Source organism: Antedon mediterranea, chromosome 4 (genome assembly GCF_964355755.1).
Source record: "Antedon mediterranea chromosome 4, ecAntMedi1.1, whole genome shotgun sequence".
NCBI lineage: Eukaryota > Metazoa > Echinodermata > Crinoidea > Comatulida > Antedonidae > Antedon > Antedon mediterranea.
The window spans coordinates 3,941,187-3,967,393 of NC_092673.1; the positions used below are offsets into that span (position 1 = coordinate 3,941,187).

The 26,207-nt window shown below is 31.1% G+C and overlaps 2 protein-coding genes across 3 annotated transcripts in view; both read left to right on the top strand.

Moving 5' to 3' along the window:
• Window positions 1-20,072, top strand: part of LOC140046340 (uncharacterized) — an 84,217-nt gene extending 64,145 nt beyond the window's left edge. The window contains exons 11-23 of one of the 2 annotated variants that reach the window (XM_072090951.1): window positions 187-289; window positions 1,380-1,564; window positions 1,885-2,071; window positions 8,737-8,781; window positions 10,193-10,275; window positions 10,656-10,685; window positions 11,239-11,375; window positions 11,739-11,914; window positions 12,534-12,705; window positions 13,316-13,826; window positions 14,722-14,793; window positions 15,820-15,930; window positions 17,464-20,072. In XM_072090951.1, the coding sequence (XP_071947052.1) occupies window positions 187-289; window positions 1,380-1,564; window positions 1,885-2,071; window positions 8,737-8,781; window positions 10,193-10,275; window positions 10,656-10,685; window positions 11,239-11,375; window positions 11,739-11,914; window positions 12,534-12,705; window positions 13,316-13,826; window positions 14,722-14,793; window positions 15,820-15,930; window positions 17,464-17,497 (1,846 nt within the window). In that variant the 3' untranslated portion in view covers window positions 17,498-20,072. The remainder of the gene's footprint in view (window positions 1-186; window positions 290-1,379; window positions 1,565-1,884; window positions 2,072-8,736; window positions 8,782-10,192; window positions 10,276-10,655; window positions 10,686-11,238; window positions 11,376-11,738; window positions 11,915-12,533; window positions 12,706-13,315; window positions 13,827-14,721; window positions 14,794-15,819; window positions 15,931-17,463) is intronic. The other variant, XM_072090952.1, reaches the window with a different exon arrangement.
• Window positions 20,073-20,294: 222 nt separating this feature from the next.
• Window positions 20,295-25,118, top strand: LOC140047905 (ribonuclease P protein subunit p30-like). Its single transcript, XM_072092934.1, has 9 exons — window positions 20,295-20,403; window positions 20,941-20,990; window positions 21,171-21,227; window positions 21,364-21,438; window positions 22,008-22,166; window positions 22,792-22,938; window positions 23,407-23,444; window positions 24,293-24,372; window positions 24,672-25,118. Exons 1-9 carry the CDS (start codon window positions 20,322-20,324, stop codon window positions 24,842-24,844), a joined length of 861 nt encoding a protein of 286 aa, XP_071949035.1. The 5' UTR covers window positions 20,295-20,321; the 3' UTR covers window positions 24,845-25,118.
• The last annotated feature ends 1,089 nt before the right edge of the window (window positions 25,119-26,207 follow it).

Genomic DNA, 26,207 nt, shown 5'->3' on the forward strand with positions numbered 1-26,207 from the left:
AGTAAAATCGCACCCCCTAAATTGCGTATCAAGTCTCCATGGGACTATATATGCTATATTCATTTTGCTCTTATAACCACTACAACATTGAGACACCATAATATGCCATAATATGCCATAATATATAGTATTTCTCAGGTTGAATTGACATTTATTAACCTGTTTTGAATACTGTTAATTTTTCAGGAAGAAATTTGTACATATGAATTTACATCATTTAAAGCAGTTTGCAAGGAAAGATGATCGTGGCTTTTGTCGACACACAGAAGATATTGACTTTTGTGGTCAGGTAAGATATAGATGACAATGAATATATAAATCCAAAATGACATATGCTGTGGGCATCAGTGACTGGATATCAATGGAGATACAAAAAAAAAAAAAAATCAAAACGATAAAGTAAAACAGCCAGAAACAGGCACATGAATTCTAAAACGCCCTGTGATATACTGAAATTTAATTAATTAATTAATTAATTAACTTGAAACGATAAAGATGAGCAAATCTGTGAATTGTGTGTTCAGTAAAAGAACGACACACATTAAAGAAGAGAATTATTAATTGCAGAGAGATTTGTATTCCTTAATTTTATATTTTCAGTACAGTAAAATCTAATTACTTTTTAACAGCAATGCACAATATAGTTCTCAGAAATCAAGGATAGTCATATTAACCATTAAACAAGCCTGCTTTGTGAGAATGTAGTTAGCTGCGTGCTAATTGCTATTACGGCTTTTATTTGATTAAATGTTTAACACATTCATGTGTTTATGACGCACATCACTAATTTGCACGTTTTATAACCTAAATAATCCCACTAGTGAAACGTATTAGATGTCATTACATTTCTTAATTGCAAATGCACGTAGTGTTTATGCAAAGTTTTCAATATTTTTATGGCTTGTACTTGATTGCATGCCTTTCATTGAAAACACTTGTGACAGTGTTTAGGTGTTACTTTAAACAATAATTAATACTTACTTTATAACACTGAACATTTTGTCATTCACATGTCAAAATGTGTTAATATAAAGCCTAGTCTATCCCAACAAACTTAAAGCTCTGTCTACACTATCACAAACTTTATGTGACAAAAAAATGTGATGTGCTCATGGACATGATGATGTCATATCACTACCAAATTTAGGCATATCACTACCATATTTGGGCACATTACATTTTTTTTGTCAAAATAGTTTGATAGTATAAACATAGCTATAGACCATATGCCTTTTCTTGAGCCACTAGTTGAATCTTTAAATTTATGTTTTTCATAAACTCAACCCATCAAGTCTTTGATTTTAACTTTCCAGAACTTTTTTTAATACAAACTTTTTATTTAAGAAATTAAAATATGAGTCAACAATTTATTTTGTTAGGGTCCTGGTACTTTTGAGGAGTCTGACAACGAGGCGATCCAAGACCTAGCAAATAATCTGTTCTTTGCTCGCAAGTTTTCTTCAAAAGCTAATGATCCTGCCAGAGTGTTTGCTGGTAGGTTGACCAATGGCCTTTACTACAGCAATATTCAGAGCAAACAGGGCATTAGTGATTCTTTTATAAGGTAATTATTGTATTCGGTTCTCTTTTTAAATTTTAAGCAATAAACAAACAATAATAAATAACAATAATAAACAATAATATTGTATTCTACATAGAGCAAAGTAGAGTACTAAAAGGAACAATAGTCACTCCAAACAAAACTTGACCATAGGTCTTCTGTTGCCCCTACTATTATGATGACGGTCACTTTCATCATATGCTTGACCCTCTATGTGGTATAGTTTAAAATTGGGGTTTGTTTTTTTTTTCAATTATACACATACAAATATACATCCTGACTAAAACTACTTTAAATAGAAAACATATTTTTAAATTGTGTAGGCAACTTGCAGAATTAGCATTATCTGAACACTATGGACAGAACTGGGAAGACACCATAATGCTGGAATCGATCGTGAAAGTGCGGATGTTCCCCCAAGTGATCCCACTTGATCCGTGCTGTAAACCAATCTACGGCACCAAGAACCAACTTAATAAGGAGATCAAATACTGGATCGATTTTTCAGCAGTAAGTATTTAAAGTATTGCTATGTCTCTGTGAACGTGTCTGCAACAGTTTAATGAGAAAGTCTACTTTAAGTATTACAAGGGATATTTTGAAAGGAGAATACATTCTGCTTGGTGTGTTGAATGGATGTGTTGCACATCCAGGTCAGTGCAATTAAAATGTTAGTTGAACTCCTCAAGTTTTGAGCATGGCCTTTTTATCCGAAACTACAGGAAATTTAAAAAATAAAATAAAGAAAAATTTTGAAACATATCTACAGTAGGATTTGTGAATTATATGGTTAATAGGAGAACTCCTCATTTTGGAAAATTTGTATGTAAAATGAACAAGTGACAGTATATGTTTTAAGAGTATGGCCAACCCCTATTCAAGGGACACCCCTATTAAGGTGACACTTCGTTTTAGTCCTGAAGATATCCCTTAACTAGATACTTTACTGTGTATAATAGGAAAATTTAATTAAAGGTGTTATAGTCTTAGCTACTTTCAGCAGTATAGACATCTTTGATAAACCTTGTGTTCATTAAACACAAAATGCAAATGCAATCAACAGCAGACCTATGAATGTCATTCCTTGAAATTTAAATTCACACATTTTCACCCAAAATAATTTTATTCAAAACTTCATATTCTTTTACAATTTTCACATCAAACATTAACATTTCTATCACGAAATATAGAAATAGCTTAAAGACGACAAACTCATAAAATAGAGCTTTATGTTGCTGTTGCAATTTGACGAGAAAGAAATGTTCATCTTTATGATCTTGTTTCTATGCCGGGTCCATTGTGCATTGCTCAATTTCCTATTGGCCACTCCTATTTGTTTTATTTTTTACAATTTTACCGCAAATACCAAAATTAAAATTATTCAAATGTGACAGGTGATGACTAGAACCAGGTTTCTCTTTCCGTTGCGGTCAATGTGACTTGAACGCTGTACCTTAGGGGTCTATTACTCATTTATCTTAAGTCTATCACAATGTTATTGAGAGTACCACACCTTTGTTTTATGATTGAAAACAACATAATAGTCTCGTGCCACTTTCATTTATTCTTTGAAAGGTATAATAAATATGCTAGTTCAGGGGCAATTAATTGTAAATAAATGCCAATCTTTAAAGTAGACAATTACCGCAAAGAGAAAACAATCTCTTTCTAAACGTTTATAATAATTACAACTGATCGTTTCGTTTTGTTCGTTTATTAAACATTCTACACATATAGTATTAATCAAGTTTGATTAACAGAAAGTATGTGTACTGTAGAATGAAGTCTAAATAAAGTTATAGAAAACTTTACTACTAGACCTCTTTTCCATCGCTATAGGGATTTTTCGATACTTGGGAGTTTTTTATTTGTGACAGCTTAGGAATTAGGTCATGTCATTTCATAGTGTGCATGCAGACAGCAAGTAAAACTCCTTAAATAAGTTATGGAAAACTTTACTAATAGACCACTTCTCCACCTCTATAAAGACTTATCGATACTAGAGAGTTTTTGATGCGACAACTTAGGAATAAGTTAGGTCATGTCAATTCATTGTGTGCATGCAGTTAAGCATAGAGGAGGATATACTGTAGATACTGTACTATGATATATCTATGAGTGAAGTTTGGGACGTACTTCCATATTAGGACCGACCGACAACGTATAAATGCTCCTTACTAATATTCACCATCGGTAAAGACTAAATAAGTTTATTTATTTATTTCAACAATATTTTACGAGGGTGGTCCATCCAGCCGAAGGTGATCATTGTGGACTCTAACAAAAATGCAATATGACGAAACATAAACATGTAACAATAACAATTAAAATAAATAAATAATAATAAATGTCTTAATAAATTCCAATTATTGAACCTCTTTTTATAGACTAATATTACACAAGAAATATTTTAATTAATTTGGTTTATTGATTTTTTTTTTATTGTCTTATTTAATCACATTATTTTATTAGATAAATAAGACCAGCCAATTCTGATTGATATAACATTATCCAGTTCAGTTCAAAATGTGGATTATTCTCCTAATGATGTCAATGTCATTGATTTTTATTGTTTTTATATTATCAATGTCAAATTAAAATAAATATATTCACTTATAAAGTACCGTAGGTTATACTTTTATATGTACCTGCATATTATATGATTAGCAATAATTATTGTGAAAGATCAGTGTTATCTAATCTATCGGCCTATCAATCATTTCCAACATGATTACTTATGTAATGGACGTTTAAAAATGATGGTAGTTCTTTTCTGTGTGGGAATTTGTCTTTTCCTTGTGTGGGAATTTGTCTTTTCCTTGTGTGTTATTTTGTCTTTTCCTTGTGTGGGATTTTGTCTTTTACTTGTGTGGGATTTTGTCTTTTCCTTGTGTGGAATTTTGTCTTTTCCCTATGAGGGATTTTTTCTTTTCCCTATGTGTGATTTTGTCTTTTCCTTGTGTGGGATTTAGTCTTTTCCTTGTGTGGGATTTAGTCTTTTCCTTGTGTGGGATTTAGTCTTTTCCTTGTGTGGGATTTAGTCTTTTCCTTGTGTGGGATTTTGTCTTTTCCTTGTGTGGGATTTAGTCTTTTCCTTGTGTGGGATTTAATCTTTTCTTTCGTCTTTCCCTGTGTGAGGTTTGCAAGGATTTCAATATTGACTACTTTAAAAAAGCACGTAATATTATAAAAGGATTCTTAATTCTTTGCAGTAATTTTGAAATACTGTACTGTACTCTACAACATATGTATGTTACATAAATATTTTATAATATGTTATCATTTCCAATTTTCAAATGTTTTTCCAACATATCAAATTACAAAACAAAAATATAATAATTTTTATGGTACTTGCGCATGTGATATTATAAAAATATTCTTCATTTTTATCAGTTTGCAATTAATTTTGAAATACTGTACTTAAACATATGTATGTTGTATACATAACTACTATATAAATCCAAAGGCAAATTACAGAAAATAATGAAAATGCTGTGGGTATCAGTGGCTGGATCTCAATGGAGACTCGGATACAAAATAAAATAAGCAAAAAGCTAAATCAAAACGATAAAGTAAAACAGCCAAAAAACATAGCAGAGCTCTCGGGCAACACTAGCCCTTCATCAGTGCATGTGATATATATATATATAAATATTATATAATAATGTTTTATGAATTGCTTGGAATTTTACTATGTGTGACAGCAACTGTAAAGGATGCAGTTATGAATAATAAAACATATCATTTCTATGTGTTCTTACCATACTCATATTATAATACGTTGTCAGCATATTAAATCAAACCCATATTTAGGAATATCTATGATGAATCAACTTTAAGAAACTGTATGACACTCGGCCGGGTACTCGGCATATTCCTGGCAGCTAGATGATGATTTTTCCTTATTTTTTTTATTTATTTCATTTCATTTATTCTTTATTTTGTCATTTTCGTACATATAAAAATATAACATATAAAAAAATGTTGCTTTATCTTTTATAAATAATAATAATCAAAAAACAAGTAAGAAAATACAAACCATTGAATGTACCACTTCAAATACGTAATATAATCACTGTTCTAGTTTCTTGCCAGAAAATAGTACGCAATATCAAGATTACAGAGAGAGGAAATTGATGATCTCTACATTGTATTTGGTTTCGCATTAGGCTAGTTCTCGAGGGTGGAATAATAGATATTCGAAGGCTGATTGAAAATAATTATCTGATCTTGTTTTTTTTGTATTGCGTAATAATAGGTTCCAGATGCGTATGGTGATCGTCTGCAGCCACTGTTCATTTTCCTTTCCCTAAGAATTTCGATATAAATAAAAAATTTAATTTGTTTGTAATACAAATTCTTAACAAAAAGGGAGGTACAGCTCTAAACCCTATATTTGTTTGTGTCTTATTTCTATCTTAGAACCAGAAATTATATGTACACACCTCATTGGTGACAGTGATGATTTTATATTTTCTCCTTGCGTCGTGTTTGTTTAATTAGTTGATTTGTATTATATTTTGTAAAATTTATCTTTTGCCTGAATAAATAATAATAATAATTATTATTATTAGTAATAAAATACACATATTTTATAGTACTCTTATATAATTAAAACAACAGATACCGTAGATAGATTTTTATCAGTTAGCTGAAATTAAATAATACTAGATGGCACGCTCGCTTCGCTCGCGTACCATCTAGGTCGTGCCCACAGATGGTTCTCGAATACACAGTATTTTCCAGCGAGAAAATAATGGAGATTTCAAATGTACGTACTGCAGGACTATAATACATTGTCGTTTACAGAAACGAATAAATATACACGATGATTTATGTAGTCAGCTAAAATTAGCACCCTGGGAATTACTTCCGAGAGAGAAACAAAATGAGTCAAATTTTTTTATTTGGACTCATTTAAACAAACCCAATTTGTGTTTTGTATGTAACATTAAGGGTTGAGGGATGGGGGAAGAAGATAGGTACAAAGAGGAAACATTTTAAAATATATTCTTATCCACTCAGTAACGAAATATTGTTTTTAATGTTTTATAGGCCTATAAATAATATACCACTAAATACAGTAAAACATTTACGTACGATTTAATACTTTGTTAAAACTCTCACTGTCATAGTCTATTGAAATAGTAAAGTACATGTAACGATACACGTACCACTACGTACGTTTATATATTTTTAAATTATTAATTAATACAAACGTTGAGAAGCAACTGTCAGTAATAACGTTTATTTATTTGTATATTATATGTTTATAATCTAACAATACCTTAACAGTATTGTACAGCATTGCAATACTATTTATGTTTATTCTCCAAGGGGGCCCATAAATCTAAATCTATACCTCTATGGTTAAACCAAATAATTTGGAATGTTCCATTCATCACAAATCAATACATTTGTAAAAACGTATATTACATGTATCAAAATAGCATTTTTTAAAGAAAATCGGCCTGTCTTCAACATCATGATGCTGTACTCGAACTGTTCAACCGGTTTTCAGCTATTAAAAACAATTATCGTAGGAGGAGATAGGAAAATGCGAAGCATCCTCGTATTATTGTGTGCGGGTATTTTTCAAATTGACATCCATTAGACAGTGTATACCACGATCGGAAAACACCCCTATTTGGGGCAAATCTTTGAACCTAAATTCGTTTTAATCGTCAATAACTAATTATCGAACTCAATTTAATTAGTAAACAGGGTTACATCAGGCGGTTAAAATTAGAACCGAAAGTACGAACCAACTTTATATACCATCGCGTAAACATTCTAGAAATAACGCACGATTTACCGATTTTTGCCCTTACGTAAATTTATATATAGATACAAGTAATATGATATTACAGCAATTTAAAGATAAAACATTTCAATTTTTGATTTTAATTTAATTAATTTAATACATATGCATGCTTTATGTTTTTTCTCACATGCTAATAAAGTTCTCTTTTATAAAATTGAAAGGTTGATATTGTTATTTTTTCTATATAAATCAGTGTTTCATTTGAAGATTCCAAGTGATATTATTTCATAAACAATATCATATACTGTAGAAAGCTTTTAAACAGTAAATGTATTAATAAGCTGGAACTCAAGACCAATCTGTGTCATGCCATTGTTTTTGCTGCGATTTCTTAACCCTAGTTATTTGCGGCAGCATCACTAATAGGCTGATTCTAGTGTTACGTCAGCATCAGACGTTTATGACGTCCATATTCGGTAAAAAAAAACTTAAGATAATCACCATGATTAAATTTACGAAGGAAATTAAGTCCCCTAAGGCTTCAATTGTGTCTTGTATGTAACTTAGATACGTTGATTAATTGTTATCTGGAAGTTTTTTTTAGATACTGATTTTTAATTTCCTTTAAATAATGATTAATTTAAAATAGATTACCGTATAGAACTTATGCAGTATCAAATGACAGATTTTGGTCCATCATTGGGATAAATGCTTTTTTCATTACATATCTGTAGATTAATTTAATTTAGTCATTTAGGACATCCCTGTTGAAATACTTAGTTTATAATTAAATTCTAAGTACCTAAGGAATGATTATCAAGATACAAAATTTGACATTCTTCAAATTGGTCCAACTTAATCTTGTGATGATGTTGTATAGAAGAGTAAATATGTATGTAAAATATTAACGCCTTGCCGATCATTCAAAAGCGTTTTCGAATAAAGTTTGAATTTATAAAAAAGTTTACTTGCACATTGCATTTAAATCAGCAGCACATGTTCTTAAAATACATTACTAATTATTTACAATTCCAAAGTTATGTTAAAACAGTAAATTGAACTAAATAGAAATTAGGTAATATATTAAAAAGAATGTAACAATCAGATTCTTAACTCATAGTTGTAAAATGTACATTTCAGAAAACCTATTCCAAAGCTCTATCTACACTATTAAACTTTTTGTGTCAAAAAAATGTTATGTGCCCATATATGGACATGATAATGTCATATCACTACCATATTTAAGCATATCACTACCATATTTGGGCACATGACTAGTTTGATAGTTTAGACAGAGCTTAAGATAGTAATGATTTTCAACTATAAGATGTTTGTATTTATGTTGACGTTTTGAATTCTGTTTTTTCATTGTTTGTGTTGCTATTTTACTAAATAAAATCGTATTTTGCAGGTTGAAGTTGTTGGTGGACAGAGAAAGTTCTTCCGAGCGTCGTTGGTATGTACAGTATTTATAAATCCTGAAATGTTTATCTGAAAAGGAACCTAATTCTCTGCAATAGTCTACATTCTGCCAAACTTTTATCCAAATAGAAATAGGTCTCTTTTAATGCAGAACACTGTATTCTCTGTTTTTTCTTTCTCTTTTTTGATCGACAACAATGTCATTATAATAAACATCTGTCCTTGTAATGATTGTCTGATAAATAACACAGATTTCCACCTTAACAAGATTTAAATATGTTTGAAAGCTAATCAAATCTGACATTTAAATTCTGCAAATCTAAATAGTTACAGCGCTTAAATTAATTAACAATAATATTGTGTTTATATAGTTGTGTAGTGTGTACGGTAGTTGTGTTTAATGATTATTATGAGTTAAAGAGGTTAAAGATACTAGCTGCTTAACTTTAACTTTATTTATGGCCTAATTACCCTGTCAATCATAGATGTAATGGTTGATGTGGGTGGGTTATTATCTATGCTATTTATCTACTAGCTCTTCAATTAAGCCCTTTAAAGTCCTTTATAATGTCAGAGTATGAATATGTTAGGTTATTGCTTTTTTGTGTAAACACACCATTTGTATAGGTTTTCTCCAAGAAGATGGATTTTTTGAGTGTTTTTATCCTTAAGCTCTGTCTACACTATCAAACAAGTTTGACAAAAAAAGTGTGATGTGCTCAATTATGGTAGTGATATGTCATTGTGTCCATATGGACACATCACATTTTATTGTCACATAAAGTTTGATAGTGTAGACAGTGCTTTAGAGAGATAATATGTCCTTTGAAATGTGTATGACAACCACAATTCATGCCTTCTTCTATTATTAGTACATTATATATTAGGAGTAGTCTTCCAAAGTCTCACAACAATCCCAGAAGTTTCCAAATATGTAATCTCCTCTCTGCTGCCAAAGGTGACATTTTTCATGATTGTTTTGGATATGCAAAACATCCCATCAGTACATATACCATTAAGCATAGGTCCTTTTAATTTTTCCAAGTTGGGACCTATGATTAGGCACTTTATGTCCTAGTATAGTATAAAGGCCAATTTACACAGACAAGCGGTAATGTTAATAAAAATATAGAATCTATGTTATTCCTTATGACCATTTACACACAACGTGGAGCGAATGGGGCGGTTTCCGCTCAGGATAGATACAGTACTGCCCGTTCACATGTTTTTATATTAGACATTTTACTTTTCTTTTTCAAACAATTTTACAAATCAATGTTTTTATATGTGAATAAAGTGATTGGTCAAACTTTGTCAAGAAGCTATGGGATTTTCTGCTTACCGTTGTCTGAGTAAATTAGCCTTAACAGTTACGTTTAGTTAAAAAGTATTTGTACAGTATATTCCTTATATTAATCTTGTTCCTGTTCTTATTTCTTTTGTAGCTTCCACAGAGTCGTACACAGTGTTATAGCCGAGGACATTTAAAAGGACTCCATATTACAACGATTCCGTTAAATAAGAAAAGGTTTGCATTTTATTATTAAATCAGGTTTTTACTATACTTGATGTTCAAGTAAATGTAGTGATTTTGGATATGCCGGCCCACCCCCACATTGAAAACAAAATTTCAGGGGTAAGATATGTTCAAGTACTGACCCGTGTTTTGTTGACCTATCTTAATATATATTATTTTGCATGCAAATTTAGAGATGGGTGTGGTAGTAAGAACCAACCAATTATATTAGGAAAACAAAAAAAAAAATATAATGCAGATTTCAAAGGATAATAATAACCTGTAATATAATAAATAACATAAAATAATCATATTTCCAATAATCATTTACCATTTTAAAAGATAAAAGTAAGATATATTTTCATTTGTTTTTTAACATTAACAAATTCCAGACTATACCAGGTGGATTATGGGTTCAGAAGGTAACACAAAATGACAACAGTTTTTAGTATTTTTACATTTTACAGTTTTTTCTGTTAATTTTATTTTCCTTTTCTAATTTTTTTGATTTTTTAATTGATGACCCATTTGGTTATTTTGGGTATTTTAAAATTTAAATGTTAATAGATTCATTATGTCGATTTTTAAATACATTTTCAGGACTAATTTAAAAAATGATCCAGATAAGCTAAACATTGAAAACACGTAAAATATTACCAATAACAACGATTAAAAAATTGCTATAACGAGAAATTGAGTTCAGAGGTTAACAAGTGGTAGTTTTATATTTCAAACCATTATTGTTTTACAAAATTATTAAAATATGATAATTCTTTTGCATTATTATTGATTGTTTATATCATTTTGTTTTATTTGTTTTGGTTTTAATTTGTTTAGGTTCTGTTTTGGGTTCTGGTTTTGTTTTCAGTTTTTTTAACATTTATTTCAGATTAAGTTTCACAATGTTGGATACTGACCATTCCATATATTTAAACCTAGCATTATTATTAACAAATGTATATTATTTTTATGCAGGAAAACTCAAGTACAGGCAATGAACGTTGTTCCAACTGAGCAAGAGGGCGCTACTACATTGTTTTTGCGTTCTTATTTCAACCTGAATGACAAATTTCCCGAAGCTCCACAATGTAATGAAATTGAGAATCTTCCAGGTATTAATATTTTTAGTATGGAGTTTTACATTATGTCTGCTTGATTTTGTAGCTTAGGAAAGTTCAATTGTCTTGCTTGGAACTAGTTAACTAGTGTTAAGCTCTGTCTACACTATCAAACTTTATGTGACAAAAAATTGTGATGTGCCCATATATGAACATGACGATGTCATATCACTTCCATAATTTAGCATATCACTACCATATTTGGGCACAGCACACTTCTTTGTCACATAAAGTTTGCTAGTGTAGACAGAGCATTTGATTGGATCCCAATGAAGCAGCAGGCATTGCAACAACATGATTATAATACTTGCCACTACAGAATAGCAATAATGATCATGATTATTATTTTATTTTCAGACGAAAGTTTTGAAGGCCGTAATCCTGACAGTTTTACATTCGCAAGATATTCTTCCAAATCTCCTAGCAAAGAATCCTTGGAGTTTAACGCAACGTTAATCGATCCGGAAGGTGAAGTACGTTGTTTGGTACATGTAATTATAACGTGGAACACGCCTGGACCATTCGTTCAAGTTGTAAGTTAATCCGTTATAATACGCAATGTGTCATGTTTACTATGTTTAATAGTATCTAATTATCTAAATATAGCTTGTGTAAAGCTTTGTCCACACTATCAAACTGTGTGTGCCCAAATATGGTAGTGATATGCCCAAATATGGTAGTGATATGCCCAAATATGGTAGTGATATGCCCGAATATGGTAGTGATATGACATGACAGGATGAGATGTACAGTCTTCTGTGTTGTACTACTACAATATTAGTATCTCATATCTTGGTACTGTATTAGTATCATCTCTTGCATTTGATAGAAAAATCAAATTTCTTATGCGATCTAAAAAATACTGTACCTTTTAACTTAAATTGAATAACTAACTTTATAGCTTTCTTATTGGGTCCATTCTAAAGTAAATTACATTAAATATTTGTGTACAGCCATTTAAAGGAACCTAATAGTATAAAGCTCTGTCTACACTATCAAACTTTATGTCATATCACTACCATATTTAAGCATATCACTACCATATTTGGGCACATTGCACTGTTTTTGTTAAACTAGTTTGATAGTGTGGACAGAGCTTAATAATTATAGTTTTTGTTCATATTGGCATATTGCATTTTCTGTTTCTTGCAGTCTGACACGGTGCGATATGTAAACACATTGAATAATTGTGGAGCATTAGAAGCAGGACTTTGGACTGTTGCATTATTTCAAAGGGATGTCAAGGAACCTTTTCCCTACACCACTCAAGTATTTCTATCTAAACAAGGTAGCAAAAACTGGTTGGATTTTAAGCGTTCATCAGGTAAGTTTGCTATAAATTACTCCATGCATTTTTGTATTCCTTTAAAAAAAATTGGTACCTGATATAAAGGCTGTTTATATGTATGCAAGTTTCTTGTACTGAAGTATTCTTTTATGGATTTTATCTGAAATAAAATAATAAAGGGACCCTCATCCATTATCTCAGACAAAGTTTTACTGAACTTATTACCATACTCATGCTAGAAAATTATCAAACTAAAAAAAGGTGGCCAATAGATTATATAACATATTGTAATTGAATATTAATATATAGATTATCATCACAACATTAAATTTCATGTTTTTTAGGAAACCTGAATAAAAATTGTGAAATGAGAGATAATTTAATTTTCTGTATACTTTTCACTAAGGTATATTGTTTCTAAAAACCTATCTGAGATTAAATAAGTAATGTTTTCTATACAGTTTTTAGAATCCCATTTTATGCAATTCTTGAATGGCAACTATATTTGTACCCAAGCTAAATGTCTAGGGATTACCAAAGTATCACATGTATCTATAATCAAAGAAAGTTAAAATCAAAGAATGTCAGACTTATGGCCATGGCTTTATGAATGCCTTTATTTTAATAAACTGTTACTTTGTTTTAGATGATCTCAACGGTCTTTGGTTTACAGAGGACATTAAAGAACTTTCAAACGATGAATTACAAATACAATCAAAGTGGTCGCCTACAACACCGTTTGACACCGAACTTGAAAAAATAAATGAAGATATTAAAAATATTCAGCGTCCAGGTGATAGGAACGGATATGAAAATAAAATACGGCAAAGGATTAACATGGGACATGTGCGAGGTGCGGGAAGAGCCGACACCCAGGAGAGTCACGCGGAGATGGAGGCAGAGGAGGGGGAGATGAAGAACGTTGCGGTTGCAGACAATAAGAATAATACGCCTGAAAAAGGCAACAGATATGCTGCGATTGGTAGTAGTGTTGGCAATCGGCCAAGAAAAGAAGAATTTAATAACCAAAAAGAAGATATGGGGAATGAACCAATAGACAGACATATAAGGAGAGTTGAAGGATGGAATGATAGGATAGAAAGACATATAAATAAATACGAGTCTTTAAATTCTAAAGATTCGGATAATTTAATAGGGTAAGTATAGAGTATCACGGTGTGACGTCACAACGATAGAGAGCGCTACATGGGTGCTAGCCAACCAAAAAATGCGTTCAACGCTACTATGTTGATAAACTGTAAAGATCTGTATTTCTATCAAATTATGTATCTTAGCTGGATTTTTTAAAACTTAAACTGTAGTTGAAGAATAAATAGATTATTAAAAACACATATTTAGTGATCTTTTGAAATTTTAGTTTGTTTTTATTGAAAATTATTAAGTTTTAAAATGACTACTTCAATAAGACTATTCCAAACCTGACCTTGGAGTCACTCAGGCAGGTTGAACGCATTTTTGGGTGCGCTAGCAACCACGCAGCGCCACCTACTGTAGTGACGTCAGCACCGTGATACTCTATAGTTGTGTATATTAAAAACTAATAATATATATGTATTTGATTTGTAGTGGCATTATAGCTTGGCAGTTAAATTCTTAATTTCCAGACCTAGAGTTCTGTGTTCAAATCTTCCACTATTCTTATACCCCTTTCACCTTGCCTCGTCAACACTGGAGTTTTTTTTATTTGTGCACTCCAGTGTTTGCTAGGCAATGTGAAAAGGGTATTATAGACTTACAAATAGACTTAAATGTCAAGTTAGTTTTCTCTTCGGTATGCATAAGGAAATAATGCATAAATTAATTTATTCACAAAAAAAATATGAGACACATTTATGAATTTTTTAAAAGTCTGCTTCTCTTACATCGATAACAAATGTTCTCAAATGTGCATTTGAAATCATTAATCTCCATTTTACATTCATAAATTTGTAGTAGTTAAAAACTATAATGATGCATATTTGCATATAAATTATTTTGTTATTTGTTATGAATGTTTTAACGTTAATTTTTGTTCTCTCTCTCTTTCCCCAGAGGATCTCCTAACATCTTTACTTTATTACAATTTCTTCTGGTCTCTACAGTGGTATTTATATTTGTGAAAAGGTAAGAAAGATGCAATAATCATGAATGTAATTTGTTTATAATATAATTATATAAACGCATTATGGAAGACTTTAATAGTCATAGTCATATATACTTTATTGTCCATTTAAAAAACAGAAATGTGATTTGAAAACTGGCAAAATACAAAAATATAAAATACAATTTACAAAAACACACACAAAAAGTTAAGAGGCTAAAAATTGTTAAAATTAGATAAAAATTATCGGTTACATTTTACCTTTGTACTCTGGAGTTATATAAGTGTATAGCATTAGTATAATTCTCCAGTTTTCAATCCAACTAATGCCAAATTCATTTACATGATCATATTAATGGATGCATTAGAATAATAAGACCAAACTCAACACATAATGCCAGTAAAGCTTGGTTTCAACTAGTATGCAACGCAAGCATTAAACAACAACAACATAAACCAAGTATTTTGACCAATTATGACATGAAGGATCCATTGTGTTGTGATTGGTCAACTTACTTGCCCAGTGGGAACCAAGCCATGTACATGTTGTGCCTATCATAATTGTACAATACAACACACAATGTAGATTTTTACTTTTTAATGAGGCATTATTGAATGTTTCTCTCTGCTCTTTTTTCAGTGGTGATTTCTCTGTGAAGTGAATAGGCCTTTTAAAAGTATTAAACTTATAAAATAATTATTAAAGATGTATTGTCCCCCAAAAACATGAAATTAAATCAGACTTTGAATATGTTATTTTGTAAAAAAAAATAATGAAAAAATATAATGTTTTCACTTATAAAATGACAAAATAAATGGTTAAATTCAACCAAAAATCCATTGGCTGGCAGCCAATTTGACCATTTTTTGCTTTAAATTACATTTTTTCAGGTAAATACATTTTTTTTTTATCCAACTTTTGGTCAAAGTGGATAATTATTATGTTACATTAAAATGGAATATTCAGCAAAAATTTGTTTAAAAATTATTTTTTTCAGGAAGAAAATATATCTTTAAGGTAACACAGAATATTTTATTGTTTTTTGCAGTGTGTTGGTACCACTTCGGATAGTGAAGCGACGTGGAAACGGCATGAAGTCTTTTGTTACATTCCTAGTTATCTTCTCTGCGCTCCAGTTCGTTGTTTACATAACATTTCTGTACGTTCGATAGCACATACTGTTGTGTAACTTATAAGATAAGAAGCCAAAATTATATTGGAATGTATGTTAAACAACATTCCATCACCTGTGTTAATATGCTAATTAAGGTGTGTATTAATCAGGTGCTCTTAAGGCCCGCCACACATTATAGATGATTTAAAACCGCTATGAAACACATCTGCTACAATGTTTTCAAAATTATTTAATAATATTTATATTCCTATTTTAATAATACACATTGCATTGTATTAAACAAAATCCTTTCGCCATTACAAATTTGTTTACTTAAATTTAAAACAGTTTTTTGACAAAATAAAGTTCTGTCTACACTATCAAAGCTTTATGTGACAACAATTGTGATGTGCCCATATATGGACATGATGATGTCATATCACTAGCATATTTGAGAACATCACACTTGTTTGGCCAAACTAGTTTGATAGTGTAGACAGAGCTTAGCACTTATAAGGATGGCAGGCTAATAAGTATAAGAATTCAATTGTGTGGTGGGTTTTAAACATTCATACTCCTACTACATCTAATGCTTACCATGGCTACATCATGAACAGTAGCAAAGGTCATGGTGATATCTGTGCTTGCTTGCAGAGCTATCACAACTTGACCTGTGTGTGACTAGGAGTGGAAGTGATGGTAAATAGGTCAAACTATTTATTATTCCTTGTGTAGAAAAATGCACCTTTCTAGAAAAATCATGGCTACTGGCTTTGGTGTGTAAGCATGCAATGTTTTGTAAATGTATTGACAACATCTAGGCTGGGTATAAAAAGAGTATGAATGCACTGTAGCTTTACACAACTAGTTGGCAGCACACTACCTTAGTACTTTCATAATTTAGGGGGAGAAAATATATTTTTGATGTAAATTTTGGTAATTATATATGTGTAACTTTTGACAAATTGTAAATTTTAATGTAGCAGTTAGAATTAAAATGCAAGGATTTGTAAATACTTGCTATCAAGCCATCATCAAAACCGCTTTGTCCGTAAAAGCCTACGGCATGGTTATTGCATCGTGATCTTTATTATACATGTATAAGTTTGGTCTTTTGTGGCATTTGATGATCTTTGGATATTGAATATCATGTGACATGTGATGTCATATGTCGTAACCCTACTGTATCATGCTTAAAAATTCTTGAATTTGCAGTAAAAAGAACAATTTGATCAGTTTGAATAAAATCTATTATAGTAGAACATAATTTTAAAGAAATGTAATTTGAGTTGAAAGAACTCAGCTGTTGTGAATGAATAATAGTTATTTTATTATTTCATGTGACAACAGCAACCTGACATTACAAATGATAATTAATAAATATTGCGATGTTTATTTTTATTACCATACTGACCCGGATATAAGCCCACACTGGGATACCTGCTAACTTTCATGCAAATGAATGCACTTAATATATTTGCTCGTAAGCCTTTCCCAGGTGATGGAATTTAGGAGTGGAATTTATTATGTTACCTCTAAATGTTTCTGTACTGACATTTTGTTTTCTCTTTATTTCAGTCCTACTAAACGAGAGCATCAAGGTAGCTTTTAACTAATCTTTTCTAATTATTTTTTTGTTTTGCTTTACTTTAAATTCTTTAAACATAATAACATAATTGGTTTTTATTTTTTTATCTATCTATCAATCAAACATAGATAATACTGTTAAATTCAAAACTTCTGTTAAATTGTTATCGCGGTTATTTATGGACATTTTTTTCTTATTTATTTATTTTCTGTAATTTATTATTAATATATTGTAAAATGAATTAAAATTAGTTTATGCAAAAATATAACAAAATATGGATGTTAAAAATTATGATAAAATACCAAAGAAATGGATAATTTGCATATTCTGACATTCTAGCCAATTTAAACTGTTGTTATTTGGTGCAAATTTATTTTTTTTAATTCTTGCACTATCTTATATCAATCACATCACATTCTTTATGTTCAGTATTATTTTTTCTTGAAAATATTTTTTCTTCTTTTTTTTAAATTTCTTCTCAAACTAAATTTTTTATTTTAACAATTTAAGTACAATTTTAACTATTTTATTGACATTTTAATAACTATTTGACTATTAATTTTAACAAACTCAATTAGTATAAGTTTCATTAAAACGATTAAATAAATGCTTATTTCCCAAAATAAATATACAGTAAGGAAATCATCATTTTCGGCAAATGTGTAATGACAATGATTTTCCGTATAAAATGCAAATTGCCATAGAGAGCAAGTTGACTTATTGTTTAGAGGTGTATGATATAGAGGATTTTTGTAACAATATATATTTATATGAAAATGTATTTAAATGTTTTATATTTAGTTTTGTAAGTGTGTGCTGTATTGTTTATATATATAATATGGTTATTATTTTGGTGGAAAGGAAAAAGTATGTTTGACCACAAGAATAGCACAGCTTGTATACTACATCAGTTATTTTACAAATGATGTTGCCTCATCAGTTTTGAACAGCTATGGTCCTGGTTTGCATACTATACATGTAATGTTCACATGATTCACATTTTAAAGAATCCAGCACAAAGTAGAGCCCCCCCCCCCCCCCCCTGTATTATCTGTATTATGTCATCTAGGGCTTAAGTCCTCCACTTATGTACATATACAAATAAAAAATAAATACAACTCATAGGTTTCTTCTAATCGTTATTAAGTGCAGTATTATATTATAAGTAAAAACACCTCATATTGGGACAAAATTTATTTATATTTGGCTTTTTATACTTTGCTTTTTTATTAGAAATATTTTACAGTAGCTTTTAAGTCTCATAAATTGTATTGTAGATTTATGTGTTTACTTTCTTTTAATTTTATAAAAGCTTAATTTTTTACCTGGACACGGAACAATGATTTTGTATGCAATGCTTCCTGTATTCATATCATTTATTTTTCTACTAAAGTTCATTTTTATTTAGTTTTATTTATTTAAACAATTTGTTCTCATTTTGTGTAAAGTGTACGCATAATTTTTAGCAACCCGATATTTGTTTATATAATTGTATAACAATGATTTTTAAAATTCATTGTAATAAAATTAAGAATGGCAAGCTATTAAATGAATCAATAATTTTTACCCACCAATATTTTAAGAACGTTTTAGTCAATCATGACATGATTTTATTTTTATAAATTATTAGATATAAAACATTTGTTTTAATGTTAAAGATTTGAAGGAAATTTAAGTAAGGAAATGTATCTACCCTGAATATATTTTACCTACCCTGGATATATTTTACCCACCCTGGATGTATTTTACCTACCCAGGATATATTTTACCTACCCTGGATATATTTTACCCACCCTGGATATATTTTACCTACCCTGGATATATTTTACCCACCCTGGATATATTTTACCTACCCTGGATACATTGTACCCACCCTGGATACATTGTACCCACCCTGGATACATTGTACCCACCCTGGATATATTTTACCTACCCTGGATATATTTTACCCACCCTGGATATATTTTTACCTACCTTGGATATATTTAACCTACCCTGGATATATTTTACCCACCCTGGATATATTTTACCTACCCTGGATATATTTTACCTATTACATTTATTTTGTTAAATTATATTCCACACAAAAGTGAACAGGGAGGTCTTTTATTGGAGGGGTATTTTATTGGCATTTTGAATACTAAATTACTATCAAGATGAGTTTAATTTCAGTTTGAAATACAATTTTAGAAAATGAATAAGAACTGTACACAGAACCATATTGGTTAGATTAGAGATCTTGTACAGTTATTACTATATACATATTATGATGCACTATTTGTCAACTGTCTAATTCCAAATAACAGGGTTAAATATAAAACATAATTTATAGTGCCTTTTCTGTATAAATGATTTCTTCTTTTCAAACTTCATGTGATAAACAACTTATTCTGTCTGTAGTATAAACAATGGTACAAATTCCAGTAAAAATAGATATTTTATTATTCTATAGATGTGTGTACATAATTTAATAATTATGGAAAGAGCAATGTTATTTTTGCAGTATATATGTATCATAATGCTGGAACGTTTTTATGTAAAAATTATTGAAATTATGTGTGCTATCAATAAATTTGAAGTAAAAAGATAAATATGTGTGTTGTGGCATTTTCATCTATTCTATTTTATGTGATAATATTGTTGTATTATTATATCATTGGCACTAGACTAGACTTTAATTTGTGCAATGAATGAAACAATAAAAAGGAGAGAAAAATATTTAAATGATTAAATAAAAATCAGTTGATTATTACAAGAAAACCTAGTCAGCATTACAGTAATATACAGTATTTGACACTTTAGGCGCGCCATACGTGTCGGAACATAAACAAGTTGAACACGTGAAAACATGGCCAAGTTTCACGATCTAAATATTCCTTTTACAACAGATAAAAAACAGCTACAGAAGCTAATTGGAAGTGCTGCGAACGGTTTGTTTATTTGAATAAAATTAAATAATATGCTATGAATAATTAACTAAAGAAAACATTGTTGTAATGATTTAATGATTTATAGAATCAAGTAGAGGCCTAGGCTACTACGTAGCTCTACTTTTAGGGAGGCTAGCGAATCCATCCAAGGGAAGCCGGCGGTACTCCCGGCTTGTGCAGGCCTAGGCTAGGTAGGCCTTACTGGTCAACATGTATGTTTAACCATGGAGGTAAAAATTACCTCCACCATGGTTAAACCATCTTCATTATTCTATACTTTTAGCTCAAATCCAAAAATAAATGTTGTCTCTTTTTTTATTTATATTTTATATTAATTAATATTTAATAATAATATTTAATATTTGTCTTTTTGTTCATTTTATATTATAATAGTAAAATTTAATCAATGCCTTAGAATTTTCAAATGCCAATACAACCCATCCAATCCAGAAAATCTATAAAATTTAATATAATATTTTATTATTAGGCTTATTATATATAAAATAATATTATAATTATTAATAAATATTTTTGCAGTTGGTTATGAAGTAGTAGCTGTCAATCATGTTGTGAGAGATAAGAAAGGGGTGAGTTTAAATACTCTGATTCAGAATTGAAATTCCAGCATTGTTCTGATTGACTAAATTTTTAATCAATATTTTGTTCTTTATTTCTGCATAAAAACATTGTAAAGTTTTACTGTTATATGTACGACATAAAATAAACAAAAACAAATATGATATTAATAATTGATTAATTTTTTGCAGTTAAAGAATGCTCCTGGACCAGTAGAACTACAGAATATTGACATTGCAAACTTGAAGGTTGGTTATGAACTAGTTTCATTTTTTAATTCAAAGTTCAAATTGAATGCGTTGTACCTATCTCTTTTTAACATGTTTCAATTCCACATGTCATTTTTCTAAACTTTAAAACAACTGTCATATCAACTATTTGCAGGTTAAAGGTAGAAGTCTTCAACAGCTGTCAAGAGTTACGCTTATTTTAAAGGACAACACAACGTTTGCAAGGATGGTAATATTTGGTCTCTTAAACATGTACTAACTTTTGTAGCTTGTGGCGACTAGGACCCAGTGAAATAATAACAGTTGCCAACGCACTTATTCCTTGGTCAATATCAATGTTTCAGCTTAACTGTTATTGTCTCTACTGATAAAGTTCGGAAAATGAACTTAGCAAATTCCACTTCTAACTGTAAATTCTTTGGATATTTACCTTTTTTCTTTCTTCTACGTTGACACCTTTTTTGATTTTTATTCCTTTCTCTAAGCATTGTTAAACCATACATGGTAAAAAGCACCTTATAAATATTATACAGTCAACTCTCCCAATAGCGGACACCTATTGGCTGGCCCGATACTGTATGTCTGGAAAGTCTGGTATTTAGAATGTGTTTTTAATGGTAAAAACACATTTGGGACCTTTTGAACCTTTCTTATAAAAAGTCTGTTTTTTGGGAGAGTTTGCCGTTTTAAGAGAGTCCGGTATTGGGAGAGTTGACTGTAATAATAATTATTATCATAAAAGATTATTATTACTTTTCTTATTATGATATTAATACTATACAGGATACCTTTCTTTAGTCAACAGACAATGCCATTCAATCATATGATTTGCTCGCTGTTCAACCAACAACAGACAAACTGTTCTTGTTGGCATGTACCCAATTGGAAGTAGATATTATATCACTGGACTTCACACAGCGGCTTCCATTTTTTATGAAATACCATCCTGTCAGAGCTGTAAGTTCTTAACAGTCTTAATGAATGTACTGGACTACCCTTCAAACTATAATGTAGCAATCTTTGCCAAATTTGAAATACAATTTCAATGTACAGTACAACCTACATTTTACGTATAGTACAGAACCAAAAGAATAAGGTAAGAAATGAGATTTCTAAAATCCAAGTTGACCTTAAATTGACCCCCAAATATGTAGATTGTAGCTAAAAAGGCGGCCATGTTTGCCTACTTTACTTACAGCATGCAGCTGTCAAGAGCTAGCCCTAGACTACTAAAATTTATGCCAAGCTAGTCCTCGCATCTAGGTAGGCCTAGCATACTAGAAAAGCATATGCAGTCTTTGTGGTTTGTTGTTAAATTTTGCCCTCAATGTAAGAAAATAGTACACTACTGTATGTATTAAAATGACTAAAAACGATGACGTCATCGGTCAATTTATGCGTACGTACAATCCAGGGATGGTAAAATCAGGGTATTGTAGTGTAGAACTATGAAATGTTTTGGTTTTGGTACAGTTGAAGGGTTGAGATTTCATTGGTACTTAAACTATGTTTTTATTATTAGTTTTTCCACATAAATACATCACACATAAGTGATGATAAGAATGGTCTTATTTTTCTCTAGGCTCAGGATAGAGGTGTACATTTTGAGATCATCTATACACCAGCCATCAACAACACCACTGCACGGCGAAACATTATCGGCAATGCACATGCATTAGTGGCAGTTAACAACGGAAAGAATGTTATCATTTCAAGCCAAGCTGAAAGAGTCAGTGATTTATTTTTACTATTATTATATTATTATTATTTACATTTATTTCCACTTTATTATGTGAAATAAATATACAGCTTTGTATACAGTATTGAGTTTTGGTCTGTAAAGCTCTGTCTTCACTATCAAACTAGTTTGACAAAAAAAGTATGGTTTGCCCAAATGTGGTAGTGATATGCTCAAATATGGTAGTGATATGACATCATCATGTCCATAAATGGGTACATTTTTTTTTCACATAAAGTTTGATAGTGTAGACAGAGCTTAAAACTGGTAGTAATCCATAACATGCTTTCATAGATGGATGAATCTAGTGCAGGAAACATAATAGGTGTATTTTAACCTTTATTGTTACCCAGAGTATATTTTCCTGTCAAACTACTACCATGTGCCTATTATAATAGTAGCTTAGAAATAAATACTATTATAATTTGTTTAATCTTATTGTTACATTTTCTGCTGTAGGTAATGGAGATACGATCACCATATGATGTTGCCAACCTGTATCCTTTTTGTGCTGTAAATAGCTGCTGTATATAGCTGCTGTCTATAGCTGCTGTCTATAGCTGCTGTATATAGCTGCTCTCTATAGCTGCTGTCTATAGCTGCTGTATATAGCTGCTCTCTATAGCTGCTGTCTAAAGCTGCTGTATATAGATGCTGTATATAGCTGCTGTCTATAGCTGCTGTATATAGCTGCTGTATATAGCTGCTGTATATAGCTGCTCTCTATAGCTGCTGTATATAGCTGCTGTATATAGCTGCTGTATATAGATGCTGTATATAGCTGCTGTATATAGCTGCTGTCTATAGCTGCTGTATATAGCTGCTGTATATAGATGCTGTATATAGCTGCTGTATATAGATGCTGTATATAGCTGCTGTCTATAGCTGCTGTCTATAGCTGCTGTCTATAGCTGCTGTATATAGCTGCTGTATATATCTGCTGTATATAGCTGCTGTATATAGCTGATGTATATATCTGTTGTATATAGCTGTTGTATATAGCTGCTGCATATATCTGCTGTATATAGCTGCTGTATATGGCTGCTGTATATAGCTACTGTATATGGCTGCTGTCTATAGCTGCTGTATATAGCTGCTGTCTATAGCTGCTGTCTATAGCTGCTGTATATATCTGCTGTATATTGCTGATGTATATAGCTGATGTATATAGCTGCTGCATATAGCTGCTGCATATAGCTGCTGTATATATAGCTGCTGTATATAGTTGCAGTATATAGCTGCTGTCTATAGCTGCTGTATATAGCTGCTGTATATAGTTGCTGTCTAAAGCTGCTGTATATATAGCTGCTGTATATATTTATATTTTCCTTCATGTGATATTCAGCGGCCTGTTGTTTGGTTTGAGTGAAAGCCAATGTAAAAATGCATTATCAAGGAACTGTAGGGCTTTACTTATGCATGCCAGTGAGTATTTTTACCTTCATTTATTTTACTACTAATTTTAGATATATTTTGAAGTTATTGTTATTAATTTAAAGCCTAAATAACATATCTAAATGAAATGATATATAAAATGTATACTAAATGTTCTTCTGAATGTCTTATGTCCAAAAAACATATTTCATATTGAAAAGAAAAATTGGGTAGCTCTTAAGCCTGCCTCACTACACTACAATTTATCAAAACTATTTTTGTTATTGTTTTATTCTATTCAGTTTGATAAATAATACAATTCAAAGATTTTACTCATTTATTTTATTTAGTTTCTAGAAAATCTGTTCGATCAACATTGTCAGTTAGAAGAATTGAAGAACTAGCACCTAAAGAATGCTGGAAAGTAGAGGCCAACGACCCAGAGAATATTGTAAAACAAACGAAGACATCAGAAGAAGATGACGGCGACGTGGGAAGACCAAAAAAGAAGAGGAAAAGATGAGAATAAATTGACATGTGATCGTGATATAGAAGATGATGATGATATGCAGTAAGACGACATCCGAGTAGTGGGATGTATGATTGGTGTTAGTTAGGAGGTCATTAAGGTCACCAAACCAGTCAGGTGCAACGGACATGTCTTTGGCCTTTTTTTAACATCAATTTTGCTGTTGAATGCAAACTGTATAGTTTGGTTGTATATATGTATTAAAACATCAAGAGCATTTGGTTTTATCATGGCTTTATTTTGTTTTGTAAGACTCGTATTGATTTCAATTCATACAATATCATAATAATAAACTAGTTTAATAAATAAAATTGCATATAAATACAATGAAAAGTACAATACTATTTGTTGTCGAGTGATGAACCTTGCTATGTAATATTACATGACTGAATTTCCAGTGAACAACACTGCAATTGGCACACTAATAGCAGAGAACAGCCGAGACAAATAACACCCAGAAAACAACCCCATGACAACTGTAACACCCCAGGGCAACCACCAAGACAACAAACCCCAGGGAACCACAAAAAAAACAACCCCCATAACAACTGTAACACTCATACAACAACCACCCTAGGGCAACCACCTAGACAACAACCCCCATGTCAACTGTAACACCCATACAACTCCCCCTAGGACAACTGTACCACCTAGACAACTACCCCCAGGACAACTGTACCACCTAGATAACCACCCCCTAGGACAACTGTACCACCTAGACAACTACCCCCAGGAGAACTAACACCCAGACAACTGTACCACCTAGACAACTAATCCCAGGACAACTGTACCACCTAGACAACTACCCCCTAGGACAACTGTACCACCTAGACAACTACCCCCAGGAGAACTAACACCCAGAAAACTGTACCACCTAGGACAACTGTACCACCTAGACAACTACCCCCAGGAGAACTAACACCCAGACAACTGTACCACCTAGACAACTGTACCACCTAGACAACTACCCCTAGGACAACTGTACCACCTAGACAACTACCCCCAGGACAACTGTACCACCTAGACGAGAACTGTAACATCCAGACAACTACCTCCTTGAGCACTTTGTGGATATATGCGCTCTATAAATCTTATCTTATCTACCCCAGGACAACTTTAATACCCAGAAAACTATATCCAGGACAACTAGAATACCTAATAATGTGGTCGTTCCTGGGATGGCCTGTAAATATATAATATAATACAGTAGTAAGAAAGTTCAAATTGGGATATAAACTCAGTTTTTAAAAAAAAGCTGGTATATAGAACTTTTTGTAATGAATTTTTTAATAAAATAAATCAAAATATTTCACAGCGTACAAATTCAAACACATTATGTTGCATATTACAATACAAT

What these genes read in the sequence shown, in the direction of transcription:
- LOC140047905 (XM_072092934.1), top strand. Translation starts at nt 20,322, where the DNA reads ATGGCCAAGTTTCACGATCTAAATATTCCTTTTACAACAGATAAAAAA. An exon ending in TTGACATTGCAAACTTGAAG is followed by an intron (nt 21,228 to 21,363) that starts GTTGGTTATGAA and finishes AACTATTTGCAG; the next exon opens with GTTAAAGGTAGAAGTCTTCA. An exon ending in AATACCATCCTGTCAGAGCT is followed by an intron (nt 22,167 to 22,791) that starts GTAAGTTCTTAA and finishes ATTTTTCTCTAG; the next exon opens with GCTCAGGATAGAGGTGTACA.